This window comes from Protopterus annectens, chromosome 6.part0 (assembly GCF_019279795.1).
Source record: "Protopterus annectens isolate FY-2018-M chromosome 6.part0, PAN1.0, whole genome shotgun sequence".
Lineage (NCBI taxonomy): Eukaryota > Metazoa > Chordata > Ceratodontiformes > Protopteridae > Protopterus > Protopterus annectens.
In genome coordinates, this window is record NC_056737.1 from 299,854,953 (window position 1) to 299,873,416 (window position 18,464).

At 42.4% G+C, this 18,464-nt stretch overlaps 1 protein-coding gene across 2 annotated transcripts in view; it reads left to right on the forward strand.

Moving 5' to 3' along the window:
• Positions 1-18,464, forward strand: part of SNW1 (SNW domain containing 1) — a 1,165,034-nt gene that overhangs the window by 1,086,245 nt on the left and 60,325 nt on the right. For both annotated transcript variants that reach the window (XM_044074050.1, XM_044074049.1), the window contains exon 13: positions 7,999-8,159. In XM_044074050.1, coding sequence (XP_043929985.1) covers positions 7,999-8,159 — 161 coding nt within the window. The remainder of the gene's footprint in view (positions 1-7,998; positions 8,160-18,464) is intronic.

The window sequence follows — 18,464 nt, forward strand, 5'->3', positions numbered from 1 at the left end:
TGATTATTGGCAAAGACATTGTCCTCTCACATAATGCTTTTTTTAGGCAACACCAATCTGATAAACCTAGCAACATAATGAAACAAAGGAAAATATGAAGGTGTTAACTGATCAATGCTAGGAACCTGAACAGGAAACTCCACTCCCTACAAACCCTTCTCTCCCTGGAAGATATGGATGTCTGTGTAGTGACTGAGACATAGTTTAAAATAGTGAAGAGTACTCAGGTGTGCAGGGCTACAATTTCTTCCACCCATTTAGACCAGTTACTGTGCAGCAGGTGAAAAAGTTGGAGGTGTATCAGTCTACATTCCGAAGAAATTCACATCAAGGCTGGTAAAGCAGCATGGTGTACTAGAGTTTCATGTCCAAATAACCATCAGAAAGGTCCCATACCATGTATTAACTAGCTGTAGAACTCCCTCATGACAAAAGAAAGCCACAATGCCTATCTACAGGAAATAGATTCACTCAGTATTAATTAAACCCAATACCATTTTCCTAGATGATCTTAACTATCCATCTGGAAGACTAGGAGACCTACACCACCACTACTGCACAAGCACAGAGATTCCTGGACATTGTACTAACAAATGGGGGGGGGGATAACATTTTGGATCTTGTCCTTACTAATATGGGAGAATCTTTCACCATCCCTTGCGTATCTTCTTCACTTGTTACATCTGACCATAAAGCAGTTTCCTTTCGAAATTAAACTGAAACCAGAGATCCCTTCAACCTAAGGTACCTTTAGAAATTTCTTTAAGACAAACTACCTACTTTTAAGTGATACATTGGCAAGTTTTAACTCTACTGAATATGTAGAAATATACACCATCACACTATGCCAGCATGTAAACAGCTGCATAGATGCAGCTTTACTCCATAGGAATAAGTGCATGCCAAACCCCAGAAACCAACCCACATTGTGGAATCATAATATCAACAAGCTTTAAAATAAGAGGAAAATAATTTTGACCAAAAGTAAGAAAAGTAACTCTTTGAATGTTACAGCCTTATCACCAAAATAAGCAAACAACTCAGAAACTTAAAATCCACCAAAGCCAAGTTTGAGGCTAAAATCGTTACCCAAGCCAAAGACGATCACAAGGCATTTTTTTAGTTGTTTGTAATCTAAAAAGTGCAACGGATTGAGCTAATTGTGAATGACATCTACACTGCGACTGAAGATGTAGAAAACCTATTGGTCGATAAATTTAGCTGTTACTTTACCGCTCTCTCCCCTCCTTCTGTCCCTTAAGTTATACCTGAAACTGGATCGTTTCCAGCTATCACACAAGACCAAATCCTAAAAGTGTTATCCAAAGCTAAAAGTACTGCTTTGACGAGTCTTGACAATATCCCTGGATGCATCTTAAATAGCATGATTTATCCACACCCCCTAACAATACAGTTCAGTCTTAACCTGTATACAGGTTTTTTTCCCCAAATGAATGGAAAACAGCTACAGTCATTCGCTTGCATAATGGAGGATATTCATGACGAAGGCCTCCAGAAACGCCAACTCATCTGAGGAAGGCTTTGAGGCAGACCACCCCCCACCACACAGGAGTTCCATGATGTCTCCAAAGGAGACATCGTCGGGGGGTGATCTGGGGGAACCTTCCCCTTCTTCCAAATCGGTGTCCTCCATGAAGGACTCTGGGATGGAGTCCAGGTGCCTCCTTTTGCACGTTCGTTTGCGAGGCACCTCTTCGGTGGGCCTCTCCGGAGAGGACTCACAAACTGTCTGTCATTCCGTGAGGGGAACATTTTGGGGCACATTGAGCACGGGCTGTCCCTGAATGGGCAAAATGGCTGAAGTTGCACTCAGAGCCGAGGGAGTCGGGGTGGTATCCGAAGAGATGGTCAGGGGCCTCGATCCACTTGAGAGAACCCTTTCCACCACGTCTAAAACCGAGAGAGAGTGAGCCTCCTGGGAGACTAGTAAGGAAGCTGCACTCCCCGAAGCCGAGCCCCACGGAGCCGAGATACCGAGGGGAGGGCCATGACCCGACAAATTCATTGCCAATGGAGAAAATCCAAACTTCTCAGAGCTGACACCCAGGCTTCGGCTCTGAGAGCCGCTCGGATCCGAAACTAGTCAGGTCAGACGTGCTCAAGGTAACGGCCAGCATCGACCCCCTGACTCAGGGACATCTGGGATCCAGAAACTCCGATACCAGGGTCTGGATCGGAGATAGAGTTATTGGTGTGAAAAAGGGAAGCAAGCTTCCCCCTCCAGAGGGAGAGGGGGCTAGCAAGACCCCCATCTGAATCTGGGTGTGAATAAACCTTTGCATCATTTTGTCCATGTCTGCCTCAGACAAGCTTCTGGTGGAATGCGATGAGGCCACCCATGCCGATGGGAGAGTCGATGTACATGTACAGAGGCTCTAGAAGAAGGTCTAGGCTCCTCTGGCGGGAATCTGGGCGAGCGGAGCCAGGGAATACTAAGCCTACACATCACCTGTTGCTTCTGAGTAGGACCCACCGGATCCAACCAGTCCAGAGATCTCTTCCTCCCTTTGTCTTTTCTGTGCTGCCTTTCCACAGACTGCTTGGCAGGAGGTTGAGTCCTGGCCTGGGAGGGAAGGGAAGAAATGGCAGCAGAAGAAGATGCAGTCACATCTGTGACAGTAGTCAAAGTGGAGACAGCTGCCTCTGTAGCAGAGAGAAGTCCCTTCAAGACTAATTTAGCCCTACGATCTTTCAGGGCCCTGGGGTTAATCCCCGCACAAATAGTACAGGCGGTAGCAAAATGGGGGACCCCCAAACAAACCACGCACAGAGTGTGGCCATCAGCTGGAGACAACTTGTGGCCACACTCTGTGCACTTCCTAAAAACTGGCTTCTGCTGATCTGCCGGCACAAGGCTCTAACTCGCCCGACCATACACACTTACACCCAAGCTAAGTAACGAGGAGGGGGAAGAAGGTACTACACTGACTAAAATAAACTTTTTTTTTTTTTGTAAACACGACGCAACAGCAAAAGGGGAGTTAATGGCAAGGGAAGAAACCCTACCTAACACTACCACAAAAGCACAAACTCCCAAAACTATCACTAAAACAACTCACCACACCCGGAGTTCCAAGACCACAATGCTCAGCAAGCTGCAGCAAATGAGATCTGAGGGAAGGAAGGAGATGGAGGGGTATTATGGGTATGGGGAGGAGCGTGGAGCTCAGATCAGATGCTGGTGAAGCTGCTGTCTCAGATCCTAATACCCCACAGGTTGATGATCAAATGAAGTCAATTACTTCAGATGCATGATTTATCCACACCCCTAACAATACTGTTCAGTCTCAACCTGTATACAGGTTTTTTTTCACCAAATGAATGGAAAACAGCTACAGTCAATTCCCCTGCATAATGGAGGATCTTTCATAGACCCATAAGCGTGACCAGCCTTGTATGCAAAGCCATAGAAACACTTGTGGACTTAATCAACCAAGGACATAGGGAATCTCCAAACACTAGAAGTGTCTCAGTTTGAATTCAGCAACAGGGCATGCTTACTCAGCCTGGTGGATTTTTTAAAAAGGTCACCAAAGCAATGGATGAAGGCAAAACAAATACACACCATGTGCCTCAACCTGGTCAAAGCTTTTGACACAGTTCTCTATTCGGGTATTGTAGAAAAGCTAAGCAGTCAGGGCATAAATCCCTTTGTTTACCTCCTGGATTGTTGACTGTCTCACAAATAAGATGCAGATAATTAAAGTAGAGGATGTTACCTCCACAAACAGATCAGTCACCAGTGGAGTCCCCCCAGAGTTCTGTGCTGGGACCTGTCCTATTTGGCAACTATTTTTCTGAAGTAAAAGCAAATACCGAAGGGCTCTGGAAGTTTGCAGATGACTGCAATCTAGGAGCAGTCATTGCAGGTTTGTCCCAAATAAATAACTGGTGTCAAAATCATGGTTTGAAACTAAATGACAAAAAATGCATTACTGTATCCTTTGGGAAGTCATCAGATTTGGTTCCCCTTTTCTAGTTATTCCACCATGGATTCTGGATTAAATTATAACTCCTGTCTCACAGACATGATTCTCCCGGACATTGTAGGACTAAAGTTAACTGCATGGTTTTTCCAAATTTGTCTTCCCATAAAGTTTCCAGTAGATTTACAGAAGTAAATGGAAAAGATTTGTTTTTAGGCACAATAAAAAGATTTTGACCATTTTTCAGTACCAGTACCTAAAGTTCTTGGCTACAATTTCTATTGAAGAGGCTGGCTCCTCAGCTATTAAAGTACAGCTAGCTGCCATATGGAGTAAACAGTTCCACCTTAGCTTCTTCAAAATGTTGAGGCATTTATAAGGGGAACCTTTCTTAGACCCCCCTTTTAAAGATCCAACTCCACCATGGGATTTGAATTCAGTTTTACAAGCTTTAACTGTCTCCATTTGAACAGTCAGTGAAGTGTGAACTAAATTTTTTAACTGGAAAGCTATCTTTTTAGTAGCAAAAATCTCTGTTAGAAGAGTCTTGGAACTTCAAGTCCTATCTTCTAAGCCTCCTTATTTGATTTTTCATAAAGATAGGGTATTGTTCCGAACCAACCTTTCCTTCCTAAGGTGGTTTCAGAATCCAGCAAAAATCAGTCTAGCAGTCTTCCAGTTTTCTTTCCAAAACAAAGCAGCATGTTACACTTGTTGGATATTCAGAAACAGTTACATTTTTGTTTACATAAAATTTCTGAAAATGAGACCAGTTACTTGTCTCCTTTTCAGAATCAAAATTGGGCAGGCTAGTTACCAAAGTAACTTTAGCCAAGTGGCTGACTGATTGCATTTCCTGTATCTACAACAAATTGAGTTTGTCTTTGCCAAAACCTTTAAGAGCTCATTCAACCATGTCTATGGCAATTTCATCAATATTTTTATCCAGATCTTCTATGGACGATATTTGTGCTGCTGCAACTTGGGCAAATCCTCATACCTTTATTACTCATTACAAATTGGATCTGGTCTCTAGAGGAAGAGCAGCCTTTGGCTCTGTAGTGTTCAGGAATATCCTTTCTTAGAGTCCTCCCAGGGTTCAGGTAGCTGGAGACGTCCCATTTGTTGAGGAATAAATGAAAATGGACAACATTTGATAAAGAAGTTATGTACTCACCATAACGTTCCATCTGTGTTGTCCATTTTTGTTGGCTTTCACCTCCCTCCTTCCAACGCCTTACTATTTTGTTTGTGACTTCTGGAAGAATGAAAAGATGCTAAGGGAACCAATGTTCCTGCCTTTGAGTTCCAGCGGTTGGTTTCTCATACAAGGGTTGTTCCTTAGTTTCTAATAATAAGAAAAAAGATCAGCAAACAAGATTTGAGGTATGGTGTTGGGACTAAGAGGTTATGGGTAAGGGAGGAGTTTAGTTGCGAGAGGTTTGTGTGAAACCTGTTGTAGATCAAACTGTGCTTCTTGAAGATGCATTCCTGCACATGGGAGGAAAATCTTCTACCAGACTCCGAATTGTGCATGTGTTACAGTGTCTGAGCTGACCCTTTGGGCTCAGGTAGCATATCGGTCTCTTCAAACTTAGCTGATTAGCCTTCCTCATCTGGGGGTAGAAATGAGCTACAGAGTTCATCCAGTCTTCACTGGGGGGAATATAGGGATAATTCAGTGTGAGTGCTGTAGTCACTCAGTTTCCATATGCATAAAAACGGAACTACCAGTGCTGAAACCACTCTTAATGGCTCATTCACAGTGGTCACTGAGGGTGCTTCACCACCATACCTTTAGTGGGTGAGTTTGAGCATTCACTAGTTGAGATAGAACTTATGAGAAATGACAGCCTGCCTCATTGGGTGGATTAACTTTGGCCTGCTACCTGGCCTTAGGATCACTGAGCTTTCTCATCTTTCAAACACTGATTTATATCACATGAAAGCCCTTCCTGAAGGTCTCTCTACTGGACACCCTCCGCACTTGCTTTTGGCTTCTTGGTGATGTAGGCCTTGAACTTCTTCCCATGTCTCCTATGGGTGGCTGGTTTAAAATGCCGGCACTTGACAATGTTATGCTTAGCTCCCAAACTGTCAAATTAGTGCTTGTTTTGGGTTCTGGATGGTTTGCTGCTATCAGGTAGTTTTCTGCCTGGCCATCCTCCACTCCCTTTTGAGACCTCAGTTGCTTCTTATCAGTAATCTTAGGGATAGCCCTTCAGTGGCAGACTCCTGTGAGAATGGAACCTATTGACTGTCCCATACAAGGATGGGAACCAGTATCATAATGAGAGATGAGCATAAGGTGGCATAGAGTCATCAGTCAATAGGTAAAACTCTCACAGGAGTCCGAGAGCTTGCCCATCTGGTCATAATCCCTTTGGAGGGAGTGATGTACTTTATGCTTCCGTGTGCCATGCACTGTTGTTCATCTGCCCCCCCCCCCCCCCCCCGAAACTGAAGTTGTGCTTGTTGGGTCTCTGGTTTCTACCAAAAGTCTTGTAGACAGCAAGAACTTCCATGGCTTTGCTACAAAATAATAGTGTTGGCAGATAGCCACATCCCGGTATCCCACCCAGCTTCCCTTTCAAGACTCGTTCCAAAAATGGCACAGATACCCTGATTTTGTGCCAGTGTTCCAACACGAATTCAGACTTATGATAATCCTATAAGCAAGTTTACCTTACTTTTGTATTTTTTTTTTTTTTTTTTTACTTTTCTCATATGGTGTTACTTTTTTTTCCCCATAGAATAAAGGTGAGAACTGTAGTGGGATTGAGGTTTAGGGTGAACATTAAGAAAGTATGTCTTAAGTGCTTTCTTAAGTCTGTTTTCACTAAGATGCTGGTAAAGTGGGTTGCTTGACTACAGTATTTGAGTGGTTCATATGGAAAGCAGACAAAGTGCAGGGGGAAGGCTAGCCACAATATTTCAATGGCTTCAACTAGACTGCAAGTTTGTTTCCACTGACAGTTTGCACATTGTTTCTGCAAGCATATTACCTACTTATCTTTTCATTGCTTCTCCTACAGCATCACTGTGATTATCCTTGTGTGCAACTCTCATACCATCCTTACCCACAAAGGGAAAGAGAAGGGTGCTTTTACCTCTATGGATGTTAGTCCTGCATGTACGGTTCCCAAAATGGTCACATTTCTGTGCATGCTGTTCTCCAAAGGGACTGCCTGGATTGATGTGCCTTCGCAAGGTGCTACTTCTTGGTCTCCATCAAGGTGCAGCAACCATGCAGTTGCTGTCATACCTTAGAACTGGAGAAGTGGTCTCCGGGTGGATGGCCCACCCGTTCATGCTGGCCATGTAGCAAATTGGTCTGCATCAGCTTGTTTTGCATCTACATGGGTTCTTTTAGTATCCAAAGTGCTTCCCTCTGCCTTAGGCTGGTGTTTCTGTAACCCTCACATACAGCTTTTTAAAAGGATCCTCCCCCATAAGGTGTAGCCATGTTATTGTCCAAGTATTGTATTCCTAGGTTTCCCTGGAAAAGAAAATCTTGCAAAAATGAATTAAGGGGAGGGTTACTTCACATGAGAAAACCAAGCTTACATACTGGTTCCCCATTAAAGAGTTTATTCTTTTCTGTATTGTGTGAGCTTATACCATTTGGGGATTTTATGGTACCACTATCAAGTTTATGCAAACTGAGCTTTGCATAATACTGGAGTCATAATTGGTCATTGTAGTCCTGTTTCGTATAACTGATTCAACACCAAACCAGTACATTTTTGTCATCATCTCATTTTAAAAAGAACCTGAAGAGAGTTCTTGAATGTAGTATAACCTTGAAAGAGCACTCTGTTGCTTTTATATTTTGTACAGTGTTTGTTTGTGTCTTTCAGCTTTATAATTGAACTATAGTAGCTTGTATAGGTTTTCACAAGTGAATTTAAGTGACAAATTCTGGTGGTTTGGAACACTAAATGAACGGCATGCCTTTATTCTGAGTCTGCATCACTAATGTGGCCCCCTGCTCTGGAAATTGTTGGCTTTACTGTAGCTTTTTTGTTCATGCTGAAAATTTTTCTTCTAGGGAATGGACAGTGGCTTTGCTGGTGGAGAGGATGAAACTTACAATGTTTATGACACAGAATGGAGGGGAAAGGATACTGCGCAGAATATCTACAGACCCAGCAAAAACATAGACAAGGATATGTATGGTGACAACCTGGATACATTAATGAAAAACAATCGGTAAGAAAACTTTAGGTTAGCTTCTGACACAGGTTGATAAGACAAAGTGCAGTAAAATGTCATAAAATCTACTAAGCTGTTGACCACACATTTTGTCTGCAGTAAGTGGAAATTGTGTTAGTGTGTCAGAGAACACAACCTTTTCTATTCTCTTATACAAACAGTCAGCAGTTACTGTAGGTGATTACTGCATGTTTCCAAGGAAGAAGAGGTAAGCAAATTATTACACTTTTACATGGTGTATTACATAGAGAATGACAGATGCAGTACTTTCAGGGGTTTATTGGTCAGATAGGTGATGTTTTTTATTTATTTTTTTAGTTGCTCTTCCTCCAACCCCCAGTACTAATAGATCTCCCATTGACCGATTTGCTTCCTCTTCCTTCCCAGCATTGAAAACACTTGGGGAAAGAAGAATAACAACAATCTTCACCGACAAGAATCAAAATGATATCTGCTTGATCACCAACTCCCTTCCCCCACATCTCGGTCAAGTTGGGCCTCCAGTACTGTCCACTGAGATGTGCATGCTTGTTCTTCATGCACCAAAATTTGTCTGTGATTTTGCACTACTTGTTGGGTAGAGCACATAATTTGATGCATGTCCCACATGCTTTACATTTGGTCTCCACTCAGTGACAGTAGTGCAGTGGACGAGGCCAGTCCCTCCTCCCAAGCTGGCAACAGTCACTCACTCCCATTTCTTCCAGTTGGCTCCTTCAGTACCAAGTCACTGGCCATTTCTGGGTTATCTGTTTCACTCAGGGGTTCATCCTTTGCAATGGAGGCATGTCATTTCATAACTTGTATGACCTTGATAGGTCAGTGTGAAAAGTCAGTGCATATTATGTAGCAGAACTGAAATGGTGGGTTATAGTGTGTGTGTGTGTGCACACACACATTTAGGCATAATGCTGTTTTGTTGTTAGCATTTATTGTATTAATGTATTTCACTTTGTGTGTGAGCAAGAGAGAGGCTTATACTAAAGTATGTATTATATGTACGTATACTAATAACTGTGGTTGTGAAGTACATACTGTAGCATATTAAACTGTTCTGTTTCCCTCATGGTCTGCATATACTAGTTTATGTATATTATTCCATCTTTTTTCAATTTAAAATGACATAACTGGAATATATTGATGATCTGTTTTAAGCAAATTGCATTTCATCACCAGGTCAGCCTATGATGCAGTGTTCCCACCTGGGTTTGCTGTTTTTATCATAACTAAACACTGGGTAGGTTTCAGGTTACTCAGTGTTCCGTTTAGAGTTGGTCCTTATTAGATTACTGTTGAAGTATTTGTTACTACTGGGGCTTCACATTTAGGTGCCTCATCCATGTGTTAAGGTCTTCAAGAGGTCAGTTTTTTTCCCAATGCATGGGATACATCCACCCTTGAGTATGCTGTTATAAGAGGGAAATAAACCTGCACCACTTATAAAATGTCTTGCATTAGTTCACATTGCAGGCATCTCATTCAGTCTTTCATATTTCTCAAATATCACAGCTTCAGTGCTCATGCAGTTTGCACTTGTCTTTGTCTTTTTTATCAGCTTCCTTATGTCTAGCCATAAAAAGGGCAAGTGTGGTTGGTTGTGGTATACAGATTCTCTATAGAGACCCATCACTCCAGTTGTGATTTTTTTTTTGTTTAGGGGGCACAGGACAATATTCAAAGTTGCAATGTCTGCCAGGGGTTTGCAACCAAAACTCTTAAGAGTAAGCTGCACTTCCTTAGCTAGTACTTGACTGCAAATACCTGAAGGCTCTAGCCCACAGTACCATGTGGGTCTGTTATCCTCTTCCAAACTTCAGCTGTGAAAGAGACACACAAGATGAATAGGGACTTATAAGGAGAAATTCAGATGCTTCATGTTCAAGATTGTTCTGAGATGACTAGTCTTGGTTAGGTGTGTTCACTACACTGGTCAGGACATCTACTCTGCAACCTTGTGGCATTGCCCCTTTGGATACTGCTACATCTGTATGTAACCCATGAGTCTTCTTATCCCTTTTGAAATGTCTGCAGTCATAAAGCCAACATGCCAAGAGAAAATGCCAAATATTGAACATAACTTTGCTTTTTCTCCTTAAAAAATGTATTTACCATAAAGTTCCATCTGTTTTATCCCATTTTCATTACTCCTCAGCCATTACTATAGCTCGTGGCCAACTGAAACTCTCAAACTCCTCCCTACCCACAATGCACCAACCCCTAACATACCTCATATCTTTGCTAGATGACATAAGTAAGAAAATATTAAAATAATACTCCTGACAAAGGAAGACAATATCTGGAGCTCAATACAAGACACTGTGGTGTCTTTATAACATCTCATTCTTTCAGACGTCCATAATGACAAAGGTTGGGGGTTGGTGGGCAGGGAGTTGAGGAATAATGAAAATGGACAACACAGATGGAATGTTATTTTAAGTACATAACTTCTTTATCTGATTGTCATTTTTTATTCATTCCTCAGCCACTGGGACAGAGTCCCCAGCTACCCGAAATACTGAGTAGGCTCTAAGGAAGGATGTTTCTGAGCACGGTTGTATCAAAGGCTGTTTTTCCCTTCGAGACCAGATCCAATTTGCAATGAGTAATAAAAGTATAAGGATTAGCCCAAGTAGCAGCTGCACATGTCATGCAGCCGCCACCACCATAGTGTCTACAGGAAGACCCTTGGACCAGTGTGGATGTCAATGACTGAATAAAAATACTGATGAGGTTGCCAAAGATCTAGTAGAGTGGGCTGTTAAAGGTTTGGGTAATGAAATGCCCAATTTATTAAAGACAAAGACTGTGCAGTCAGTAATCCATCTTGCCAGTGTTACCTTTGTAACAGCTTTGCCTGGTTTGTTGCTTGCAGAGGATACAAATAACTGATCAGACTTTCTAATCTCTCTTGTTTTGTGCAAGTAGAAATGCAATTGTCTATGAACATCAGCAAGTGTAATGTATGATGTTCTTCGTGTTTCACTGCTGCAGTCATCACATTAAGGTTATCTGCTTGCAGTAGCCCTCATTCGGCCTGATTAACAAAGTCTTGGGTCCTGCGTCGGTTGCTGTCTCTTCTTCCATGACGTCAGGGATATAAAACATGCAGCCAATGCCATTACATCAGTCTTTCTTGCCGTGCGGTGCCTGAAGCAGAAGCAAGTGCTGGTCGGCCAACTCCTGAAATTTTCGTTTTCGAGTTTCAGAACCAAAGTCTTCAACTAAAAGCTAAGTACCCCGTTGGAGAAACTTTTTCTTGCTCTTAACCGATGTCAGTAAAAGTAAATAATTGCATTACTTGTGGAAAGCAAATACCTCATAAAGATTTTCATTCGCACTGTATTCCTTGCCTAGGCCCTGACCACGATGTACCTCGCTGTTGGTTTTGTGCCTTATTTAAACTACGAACTATCCGTCGGTATATTTTCACTTCTAAATATTTTGGTGCTCGGTTCAACTATCCTGATATGTCTTCGGTAAGCCATCCAACTACTGACATTCTGAAAAAATGCAAAGATAAAGACAGACACAGGCCACCTAGGTCCAAAGCTGCCGACAACGCTTCTCCTAAGCCAGTCGCCAGTACTCAGTGAGGTGCTTTCGCAGCCCCTGATACCCGCTACTTCAGATTCGCAGACCTCTACTGAGACACATTCGGAGTCCGGTATGCCACGAGATGCTTCAGCTGTGGAACCTGCGGATGTCTCTACAGCTGCTGGGCAGGCACTGGCTTCTGAGGGTGTATTCAGGCCTACTGACCTGCGTATTAAACTGATGCCATCTTCTTCTTCAAAGCCTAAATCTCGAACCATGCCTAGAAAACTGACGCCCAGACCGCATGGTCAGGCCTCTATGCCTAAAAAACAAATAAGAATGGCTGATGACCTTATTACTTTAATTAGGGGAGGCCAACCTTCCCCCTTTAAGAGACCTAGGACTGAGTTTGCTTATGATACTTCTGACCAGGATTCTGAATTTTCTGCTTCCTCTGATGACCAGGATTTACCCTTATCTACCTATGAGGATTCTGATGCTGAGGAATCTATTCCCTCTGCTTCTCCCCCAGAGGATTTCTCTTTTGGTGAAACCTTGCATACTCTCAGGGAGCATTTTCGTTGGGAAAGTCAGGATTTCTCTGATTCTAAAAAGAGGCTTAGGGATTTCTTACTCCTGTCCCAGCACAGGCCTTTAGCCATACCTCCTGTACTAGACATTGTTGATGATACCTTTTCGGAATCTAGCTTGTCCCCTGACTCTTTACCTGCTGCTCCGAGAAAACCTGATAGATATTACAGGGTCACTGACTCTCACAAGTTCCTTTTTAAAAATCCTACTGCGGATCCTGAGACCATTTCTATAGAGGAATTCTTTGCCTTTAAAAGTTATTTGGAAACCACCACTACCTTCCTTAAATTCACAGCACAGACTTCATTTGATTCGGTAAACTTTTTGGATGTGACCTTGGATATAAGGAATGGCTATTTAAGCTCTACTCTGTTCAGAAAAACTTGTTGGAGGAATACCATACTACGCTATGATAGCATGCACCCACACCATGTATATAAAGGCATAGTTAAAAGTCAGTTTATCAGGCTTCTGAAAATCTGCAAAGATCCTGCAGATTTATCTTTAGAGGCAGATAAACTGGAACGTCTATTTCTAGACAGACAGTATGATGCTAATTTAGTAAGAACAATTAGGGCGCAATTGCTAAAAGATGTAGAGTTACCAGCATGTACTACACATGCTTGCCCTCACATCACAGGTACCAAGTATGTCCCCCTTTCCTCTGGAAGGTTAAGCTTCGTTACAACTTATACCAATGATAGCTGTAACATTAGAGAGATAATAAATAATAATTGGAAGGTGCTTATGACAGACGCCTTCACACAACAACTGGTAGGAAATGCTCCTCATTTTACATATAGGAACAACAAAAATCTCAAAAGATTGCTTTGTGACAGGCCAATTTCCATCAAACCGCAACCCCATGTAGTATTGGGCACTTTCCCTTGCAAACATTGCAGTTACTGTAAGTTCATCACTAAAGAACAAACATATGTACATCCAGAAATAAAATATACCTTCAAACCTAGGTTTTTTGCTACCTGTGATAGTTCAGGGTTAATTTATTTAGCAACGTGTGTACATTGTCCTGCATTTTATGTAGGCCTCACGAAACGCAAGTTAAAAAATAGGATTTACAATCATACATATGATATAAAGAAAATGAATGAACTAAACGCTTTGGCTAAACATGTGCAATGTTTTTCAAGTCATTCCTTTCTGTTTAGGGTGCTAGAAATTGTAGAACCCAACGCTAGAGGTGGAGACTATCAGAATTTGTTAGAATTAAAGGAACTAAAATGGATATTGAGGTTAAAAGGGCATTACCCTCCAGGCCTAAACCTTTATGTTTCTATAAAACCCTACCTTAACACACGTAGATGAGCTTTAGGCAGAACATACCACAGTATCTATGGCATTATACCATTATACAAGTACATTTCCTACATGAGGTTCTCCTCTTTTTTAGTCGTTTCTTGGCTTGTAGGCTCATAGCTTCACTTAGGTTTTTCCATTGACATGTACACGTACATTTTAATAATATATTAAGTTCATTCTGCCTTATTTTTATTTTATATCTTGAATAATGGCATATTTGATATTCACTTTGTTATATGGCCATATTTTGTGTAGGTGTTCTTTTTTATATGTCAAAGTTCTCTTTTAAACTGTTCACTAATTCACTGCACATGCACTTTATTTAAACATTTTTATATGCACTTTCAGATTAAATAAATGTTTTGAGATAGTTTTAGTATGAATTAATAGCAATTAAGTTCCTCTTCCATGTATGCATACATTTTATGTCAGTGTTACTAGTTTTCATATTGTTTTTTATAGTTGTTTTTCACCATTGATAAATATATGTCTTTAAATTGTAATGCATTTTTAAGTTAGCGTTTCTATTTGTCCTCAATTAATTGCTCATTAAGCTTATTGCTTTAATTAATTATTGCATTTGTTGCTGCTATATAAGAGCACATAGTTCTGTTACTATTTTTATGGTCTGAGGAAGCGTACTGAAAGGTACGTGAAAGCGCTTACCCAATAAATTCTTAATTTTATTTCACAGTCGTGCTGAGTCCGAAGTTTTCCTTTTGTTATACCTTATTACTTTAATTAGGGGAGGCCAACCTTCCCCCTTTAAGAGACCTAGGACTGAGTTTGCTTATGATACTTCTGACCAGGATTCTGAATTTTCTGCTTCCTCTGATGACCAGGATTTACCCTTATCTACCTATGAGGATTCTGATGCTGAGGAATCTATTCCCTCTGCTTCTCCCCCAGAGGATTTCTCTTTTGGTGAAACCTTGCATACTCTCAGGGAGCATTTTCGTTGGGAAAGTCAGGATTTCTCTGATTCTAAAAAGAGGCTTAGGGATTTCTTATTCCTGTCCCAGCACAGGCCTTTAGCCATACCTCCTGTACTAGACATTGTTGATGATACCTTTTCGGAATCTAGCTTGTCCCCTGACTCTTTACCTGCTGCTCCGAGAAAACCTGATAGATATTACAGGGTCACTGACTCTCACAAGTTCCTTTTTAAAAATCCTACTGCGGATCCTGAGACCATTTCACAGGGACCCAAGGGCATTAAAGCTACTACTGCCAAAATTCCTACCCCCTCTGATAGAGACTCCAGGGCGCTGGACAGATGGGGTAAGAAGGTATACACTTCTTCAACTTTGGCCATTAGGGCCCTAAACTGCCAGTTTCATATGTTAAAGTATCGGCAGCATATTACTGGATTGCTTAAACAGAAAATGATGTTGATTCCTGATTGTGCTGAAAATAAGGATTTACTGCATTCGGTTGGAAAACATACTTTGCAATATGGTTTTAATTCACTAGAGGCATCTTGCAGGGCTGCTGTAACTGGGTCTGTACTTAGAACGCATGCTTGGCTTAAGGAGCAATCCTTGCCAGATCATGTTAAAGCGAAATTACTGGATGCTCCCTTAAACCAGGACCGCTTGTGTGGCAACAAGGCAGAAGACATTCTTAAAAAGATGGAGGAAAAAGCTAAATCCATGCAAACTGTTAAAGATTTTTTTATAAGTACAACCTCCAACGTTTAGTAGGCATTGGCCTTCCAAGAATTGGTCCTTTCCTGCCTCTTCCAGGTCTTCTCAGTCGAAACCCAGATCCAGCAGAGCTTCCAGGCTTCAGTCCCAGGGTACGCACAGGACTAAGCAGTGGGGGGGGGGCCTCCACTTCCAAATCTGGGAGTAATAAAACTCCTCCCTATGATAAACTGTCTCAGTGACTTCTTTTTAAAACTTCCAAGCACTTCTCAACTGACTGCCCCTTTGGGGGGAAAGATTGCTCTTCATGCCAAGAACTGGAAACTCATTACCCAGGACAAATGGGTTTTAAATAGTGTCCCAGGGATACAGATTTCACTTCTACACGTTACCAACACCAAGCGGGTGGCCAGATCTACCCCCAAATCAGTGGGCAGAGGCCCAAATGCAAGTACTTTCTCTCTTAAGCATGGGGGCTATTCAGTTGATATCAGAAGAGGAAAAGGGACAAGGTTTCTACTCAAGACTTTTCCTGGTACCCAGAAAAGACAATTCATGGCGTCCTATCCTAGACCTGTCTACTCTAAACACCTTTTTGGTGATTCCAAAATTCAAGATGCTAACTCTTCACCAGTTGCTCCCTATGCTAGGCAAATATGCCTGGTTGGCAACACTACATTTAAAGGAAGCATACCTTGACATCCCAATCACGGAATCTTGCAGAAGATACCTATGCTTCAAAGCAGGCTACATGCAATATCATTTTTCTGCACTGCCCTTTGGCTTATCTTCTGTGCCCTGGGTATTCACAAAGTGCCTAGCTCCAGTCATTGCATTTTGCAGGCAAAGAAATATTCAAATATACCCATACCTGGATGATTGTCTAATTCAGGCAGAAAGCCAGGACATACTTTTGAATCATCTGGCCTTTGTACAAAGGGCACTAACTTGTCTGGGGTACACCATAAACGGAAAGAAATCACACCTGGTACCCTGTCAACAAATTATACTCCTGGGAGCAAGCTTGAGTAGAACTTCCCATATGGCTTTACTCATGCTGGAGAAACAAATTCATTTAACAACCTACTTCAAACAAGTGGTCACAAAAACCCTGCTATCTACAAGGCAAATACTTCAAGCCTTGGGGTTCATGGCCTCCTGCATCCTTCTAATTCCATATGCAAGACTGCATATGAGGAAACTACAATGCTGTCTAAAATGCCTATGGTGTCAACATTCTCAGGATCTAGAAGCAATGACTTGTATCATAGCTTGCCTACGCCTAGAGTTCCTTTGGTGGGCAGAGGCCTGCCACCAAAACAAGGGACTACCATTCACACTACCCCCTGCCGCCCAAACCCTAACAACAGACGCATCAGACTATGCATGGGGGGGCTCAGCTGGCAGGGAAGTGCATTCAGGGCAAATGGAACCCAAGTCAAATGCACCTGCATATCAATCAAAAAGAACTGTTAGCTGTACAGAATTGCTCTGACAGCCTTCAAGGACCACATTCTTCCAGGACAATTAATGGTAAAGACAGACAACACCACTGTTATGTGGTACATAAACAAGCAGGGGGGTACCCATTCTTACCCCCTCTGCAGATTAGCCATGGCATTGTGGAACACAGCATTGAGCTACCAAGTGCATCTACAAGCTCAATTCCTGCCAGGAAAACTAAATACACTGGCAGACGGGCTAAGCAGAAACCTCATGGACCCACACGAGTGGAAACTGGAACCAAGGATTTTCAACATGTTGACAAGCAAATGGGGGAGCCTAGATATAGACCTGTTTGCCTCCCCACAGAACTATCAATTGGACAAATTTTGCAGAAGGACTCCCCACAAACAGGCATGGAAAGTGGATGCTCTGTCCTTCAGCTGGAAAAACCTATTAGTTTATGCCTTTCGTCCTCTGCCTCTGCTCTCCAAAGTACTACTAAAGATCAAACAAGACAAACCAAGGATGATTTTGATTGCACCAGACTGGCCATGCCAACAGTGGTACCCCTCTTGCGCAGTGTGTCACTGCTGGCCCCATGGCACCTGCCTCAGACTCCTACCCTGCTCTCTCAGCAGGAGAACCAGATTCTGCACCCTCAGCTTCAAACTCTGAACCTAGCAGCCTGGCTAATTTCCTAAGCTCTCCTTTACCATCCTTCAGTAAACCAGTGATGGATATCATTTTAGAGGCAGGGAGGCCTAGTACCAGAAAATCTTATGCTGAAAAATGGAAAAGATTCTGTGCCTGGAACCAATCTCAAGGACAAGCACAGCAGCGCCCAAGTTACCTCAGATTTTACAATACTTAACTGAGATGCTTCACAAGGGCCTGTCTTTTCCTCCATCAAAATTCACGCATCAGCCATTTCAGCTCATTATAACACAGAACCTCCCCTCCCCTCTTCTCTCATCCACTGCTGAAGCAGTTCCTTAAAGGGGCCAAAAATTTAAGACCACCCAGGAGAGCTCCAACCCCAGCCTGGGACCTTAACTTTGTATTGGAAAAACTCCCTCTCCCTCCTTTCAAGCCAGCTGCTATTGCAGATTTAAATTTTCTTTCTTGGAAAACAGCTTTCCTTTTAGCAATCACCTCAGCTAGAAGGTTATCGGAATTACAGGCCCTTATGGCAGTGGAACCTTTTATCTTTCATGCGGACAGGGTGTCCCTCAGAACCAATCCCTCCTTCACGTCCAAGGTGGTATCCAGTGTGGCGCTTAATCAGTCCATCCATTTGCCAACCTTCTTTCCTAATCCACAGAACACATTGAAACGGATGCTGCACTCCTTAGATGTACACAGACAACTTAGATTCTACTTGGACAAGACTGAACCTCGAAGGAAATCTGAACAACTGCTGGTGGCATTTGCTGCAGAGACAGAGGGGAAGGCTATTTCAAAGCAAACCATTTCTAAATGGATAGGCCATTGCATTAATTTCTGCTATAAGCACCATGGAAAACCTATTCCAGAGGGGATCAGACCCCACTCAACCAAGGCTGCAGCTACCTCTACAGCCTTTCTCAGAGGCGCCCCTACCAGGGACATCCTAGAAGCTGTTACCTGGAGTTCTGTACATACTTTCACCAAGCATTACCATTTGCCAATTTTCTCTAAGTCCAGAGCTGGCTTTGCGACTGCAGTCTTGCAGGGCCTTATAGCTGGTCCTAATATTATCTAAATTCCTTCTCCCATCCTTAGCTTT